Source organism: Capsicum annuum, chromosome 6 (assembly GCF_002878395.1).
Source record: "Capsicum annuum cultivar UCD-10X-F1 chromosome 6, UCD10Xv1.1, whole genome shotgun sequence".
NCBI classification, from domain to species: domain Eukaryota; kingdom Viridiplantae; phylum Streptophyta; class Magnoliopsida; order Solanales; family Solanaceae; genus Capsicum; species Capsicum annuum.
Window position 1 is genome coordinate 187,343,720 of NC_061116.1, and position 5,821 is coordinate 187,349,540.

Consider the following 5,821-nt stretch of genomic DNA (forward strand, 5'->3'; position numbering starts at 1 on the left):
CATGGTCAACCTATGTTTGACATTCATAAAGTTACTTGTTCAATATAAATTGAGAATAATTTTCAGATTGTATAATCAAGATAATTCATCTTGATCATGATGGTTTAGCATTGAATGCCTTCCATAAATAGTTGAACCATTACTAATGAGAACAAAGTTTCATGTATTGGTATCAAATGTGATATATTGCATACAATAACACTTGTATGCATTAGACCAATATATTATGATTATTTCTTCCCTCTAAATTGGTTCAAGACCAGGAACCAACTATTTCATCTAATGATTTTGATGTGCAGTATATGATTAATAAATATACCATGATGTACAAAGACGGATTCCTCAAAGAAGATGGAGGATGTATGTTAGTTATCCTAACATAAGGGGAAGATTATAAACAGCTATGAAATATGTTAGGAATTATCATCAGATCCTCATTCAAAAGATAATTCAAGTCAAATGTCGAAAGCATCTCATATTTAGCGGCAAGTGCTCCTATTTTGTGTCCTTAAAGGATAAAGTCTATGCATGTGTGAAGCATGATAGATCAATCGGTTCCGAATGAAACAATCCTTGAAAAGGATAAGGAGCAAATAATCATGATAAGAAGGCAATGTGCTCTTGAAGAGCCTATGACATAACACTTCATGAAACCTTATGAGAGGTTTAGGTACCTAAAAATAATGAAGTGATGAGATCTCAAAATGTTATGTTGCAATGTGAATCGATACAAAATAAAAAATCGTTGCGATATCTTTGATACAATATTGGTGCAATATTGTAAAAGATTACGAGGATCTAAATTCTACGTTAATTTAAGCATGCTGGTGTAGAAATAATTATCAAGTGACCTGAAAGGATGTATTTTGATAAGCGTAAAACTTATTTGATTTGCAGTCCAGATACTTGAAGATGTCACACTTGACATGTTAGATATTGTTACTTGACAAACATCCATATGAAAATCCCTAAAAGATTCAAAATGTCTGAAATATATAAAGTTTCTGGAAAACTTTTTATTATCTTCATAAGATATAATTTGATGATTTGAGTATCATTGAAACTCTTGGAGAGTTTTCAAAAGAAATAGAATATTTGCTTAAATGAGAAACATGCAAAAATTGAATAAGGATCTATTCCGACCTCAAGAAAAGAATGAGGAACTCCTTGATTATGAAGTACCATATCTTAGTGCAATTGATGCATTAATGTATCTTGTAAATACTACAAGGCATGATATAACCTTTTTTCTTTAGTTAATTTGTTAGCAAGTTTGCAGTCCTGATCTTATTGGTCATGCTGATTTTGGATACTTATCTGACCTACATAAATCTTGGTTTCAAATAGGCTATGTGTTCATATATGGTGGTACTGCAATATCTTGGAGATATACAAAACAGTCTATCGTAGCCACTTCATCGAAACATACTGAGATAATAGCTATTCATGAAGCAAGCCGAGAATGTGTATGGTTGGAGTTTATGATACATCTCATTCGAGAAAAATGTGGTGTGAAATATGACAATAATCTACCCACAATTTTATATGGAGATAATGCATCATGCATAGCACATCTTAATGGAGGATTCATAAAAGGAGATAGAACGAAACACACTTCATCAAAGCTTTCTACATATATGAGCTACAAAAGAATAGTGATATCAACGTACAACAGATTTGTTCAAGTGAAAATGTGGCTGATTTATTCACCAAGTCTTCTCCAATTACAATTTTTAAGAATATGGTGCACAAGATCGGGATGCAACGGTTCAAGAATGTTCTTATTAGGAGGAGTTAATACGCGCTGTATTCTTTTTCCCTTACGAGGTTTTGTCCCATGGGGTTTTCCTTGTAAGGTTTTTAATGAGGCAGCCGATATGCGTATTGTTAGAAATGTGTACTCTTTTTCCTTCACTAGATTTTTTTTTTACTGAATTTTTTCTAGTAAGGTTTTAACGAGACACATTATCTATCTAAACATTCAAGGAGGAGTGTTATAAATGTATTTACATTATAGTGAATGTCTATCAAGATCTAATAAGATCTAGTTAATATCTATTAGGATTTGATGTATTTGTCTTTTAGTGTGAAACTAGGAGCAAATTCCCCCTGTAAATAGAAGGGCTTCCTTCATTGTAAATCATCCTCAAGAGAAGAAATAAGAATCATTCTCTTGATTTCATCTACTATTCTTCTTTATTCTTTTTGTTTTATAACAGTTACCATGTATTTTAGGATTAAGAAAATCCTTACCATATTTTTTTTAGGTTTCTTTAGTTTTGAATCTTATAAAAATAATTAAAATATATAAGTAAAAAGACAATTTTATCTATTGTGGAGTATTTTAATAAAGGGCAAAAAGTTCAAATTACTTTTTTTTAGGGTCTTCACACTTTTAATATATTATATATATATTATATCAGTTTAATTCGAGTTCGATTTGACTTTTTTTTGGTCAACACCAAATCAAACTGAGAATGATCGGTTTTTTTTTCTAATGCCAATCCAATCAAACCAAACCATGCCGATTTTTTTTTTCGATTTGGTTTGATTCGTCGGTTCGGTTTGACTTGACAGTTTAATTTGTACACCCCTACTTATTACATATATAATCATTTCTAAGTTCTTTCAGTTTTCCTCCTCAGAGTGCATACGCCACTTTCATGAAACAGGGGCGAGTTAAAAGGGACGCGGGTGACTTGAATCCTGTTTTGTCCAATAAGAACCATTTACATATGTTGTCTTTGTTGCACCGTAGATGATGTAAAAGATGCGACACTAACATAAAACATAGTGTTGTAAACTGTACAAAGGACTTTCTAACATTATTATAGAAATTTACATGCAACTGTGTTGGAATTTTACAGTGAAGAACATAATACCAAGCATTTCATTGGAAAAAACAAAAGGGGAACTTTCGGAAGAGGCAAGCTGAGGGTGTCAACTTTCTTTGATATAGCAATAGCCAATAGTGCCTCGACAAAGTTAAGCAATCCATCAACAAATACCAGATTCCTCCAGCAGTTTAAGCAGACTATGTTCAGGTGCACTCATTGATGGAAGAATAACCCTCTTCATGGGAGGTCTAGGTATTGTTCGAGCTGCCTCAGAGTCAGCAGCCCGTCCTTCCTGCATAACTGGAATATCAGGTCTTCTAATTCGCACAGAAGACCCTCGCTCCTTCCATATTCTTCCATCCTGTGAGTGAAGAACAATCCAAAAACAAGTAATGTAACGAGTGAAATGAAGGAGCTGGGAGGTTAATAAAGATCTTGTCACTGTTAGCGGTCATCCTATTCCTCGTCTCCATTACCACATTCAAGCATAGTATACGTATTTGATCAAGTAGAATGATAATCAAGTTGTACTAGGTTAGGTTTCTTGTGCTTCATGTTTAGCTCAAACACACAAATGAATAAAGTAGTACACAATTTAAGCAAGCTCAACTCCCTTTTTACTGGTCTCCTCTTTCATCGATGAAATGCACTGAACTCAGGGGCAGTACCCCCCACAACAGACACACAGAATGACATCAGAAATGTCTACTGCTAACAAGGGAGTAGTTAGTAGCATATAAGTACTCACAGAATCTACACTAGATTGACTGTATCATCACTTAGTGAACTTTCTGAAGTTTTTCCCAAGAGAAAATATCTAGTAATACTCTAAGCGTTAGGTAAGATCACCAAAAACATCCAACTGCAGCCAAAGTGCATTTTCCTTTTGCGTTTGACAACCTAAGTTTCATATATATCTTCAGTCAATCTTAAACTCTCTACCTCCCATACGGCATACGCTTTCATTATAAAAAGAGGGCAGCAAACAACTATGAAACAAGGAAAATAGCTAGAACAAGAGGCAATGAGAAATCATTCAGTTTCTCTCAACAAGATTGATGTACACAAACAATAGAACAACAAAATCAAGAGAAAACATGTCCTCAACGGCATTTGTTTGGACAAAACCGAAAGAGTAAAAGAAGTCAAGAAGTGGTGAGGAGGGTAAAATGCATTGAAGTTGACAACAATCGTATTTGTGGTTTTGCCTCTTATACATGTGTTCGAGAGAACATTTTCACGTTTAGAGAGCACAATACAGAGTGAATCGAAAACTTACATTTAGTACTGACGGTTCTGGTAACGGACATTGAATTGGTCCATCATTATGTAGAGGCTCAGGCGGGTGTTCAACTGGCTTGAACTCAACCGCAAATTCAATACCATGAGATGTGACAGAGGAAGACCTAGATATAGTAGCAGCAGCACCTGTCACCTCTGAATTTGGAGGAAATACTTCCCTTTCATCCTGCATTTGAAATTAGATCACAAATTGCTATAACTAAATCAGATATAACTTAATCTCCACTCAGGAAAGAAGTTCAAGTTGGACTTTTTGCGAAAGGGAAAATGACTGAAATTTTCAGTTGGGAGCCATTCTCTACCAGCTAGGAGACACTGTTGCTGTGGATCCCAGCACAGACAAAACAGTAGGCGATTCCTTCCTAGCTGCTCTATTCTCGGTGGACAGTGGGAGGTGGAAGGAGACATTGTTGCTATGCTTTTGAGTTAAATGAGTCATTATTTGAGTGGTTAATCATAACACTTGGCCAGTCAGAAACTTATTAACTAAACAATCAACACACCTAGTTTAACCAGTCAGTTTATGTGGAGAAAAAAAGAATCAGACAGACTTTTCATACAATAACGAAAGCAAATATAGATATGCATAAGAACAGATATAGAGAGGAAAAAACTGACATGTGCACTTTGAGTCCGACGATGGGCAACTTTGCTTACAGAAAATCTAGAAAAAATGCCCACCATATTTGCTTCTTGATCACTTCTCTCTGCACCCTAAAAGGCTGAGTCTTGGTCTTATTCTTTTAACAGATTCCCCAACTGTCTCTCTATGTATACATAGAATTAGTAATCAGATACTAAAAGAAAGTAATACTCCCTCCTTTTAAAAAAGAATTTGTTTTGACTTGACATAAAATTTAAGAAGATAGATAGACTTTTGAATTTGTCATTTTATATTAAAGTTATGTCAAACATATTAAAATATCATTAAATATTATAATTTTAAATATGTCGGGTGAAAAATTATAATTAAACTATCCCCAGAAAAGAAAAAAAATCCCTCTTTTTAAAACAAACTAAAAAAATAGATTATATATGCCGTGAGAGTAAAAACAGAAAGAAGATACGTAAGAAGGTTGCTTGGCTAGTCGAATTTTGTATGGATTCGGTTAGTCAACCGGGAATAAGCAGAAAGGTGTTGGTTAGGTTGGTTAATTGAAACTTGAGAGGTAGAAACTTAGATGAAGTGTCAGGTGATGTGTTTTAGTTTGAATGGGTAGTCTAAGATTTGTGTCAGTGGGTTAGATACATACGCAATCTTTATTTCCTTTGTCCTTTGTCTCTGTCTCTTCAGCTTACGTATCTCTGCCAGTGCCAGCAACCATCTCTTCTATAGTTTGTTACAGTATATATTAGCCTTTCGGTTTAATATGTTTAACCTATTTTACTTTTCAAAAGGAGCTAGCACAATTTTATTCAAAAGATCTCATACTATTTAATCTCCTAATTAATAGAAAATTAAAGTTGTATAAATTGTACACCTAAAGTGGTTGAGCTAAACTAACTAGCATAGAAGAATAATTACTTGTTTATTAGAGAATTTATTATAAGGAATTAATTTGAGTTAATAGCCCATCCACTGAGAATAATCCAGCTAAAAGAGCTGATGCTCTCGGTGTATGGCCAGAAATAAGCCAAAATCCTCACTGTCGCTGATACTTTCTTGGCGGTTTGGGTCACAG

The 5,821-nt window shown here is 34.3% G+C and overlaps 1 protein-coding gene across 1 annotated transcript; it reads right to left on the reverse strand.

Moving 5' to 3' along the window:
• Window positions 1-2,799: 2,799 nt before the first annotated feature.
• Window positions 2,800-5,369, reverse strand: LOC107872861. The gene is made up of 3 exons (XM_016719504.2): window positions 4,758-5,369; window positions 4,117-4,305; window positions 2,800-3,198 (listed from the first exon to the last, which is right to left on the reverse strand). Exons 1-3 carry the CDS (start codon window positions 4,821-4,823, stop codon window positions 2,998-3,000), a joined length of 456 nt encoding a protein of 151 aa, XP_016574990.1. The 5' UTR covers window positions 4,824-5,369; the 3' UTR covers window positions 2,800-2,997.
• Between the last annotated feature and the right edge of the window lie 452 nt (window positions 5,370-5,821).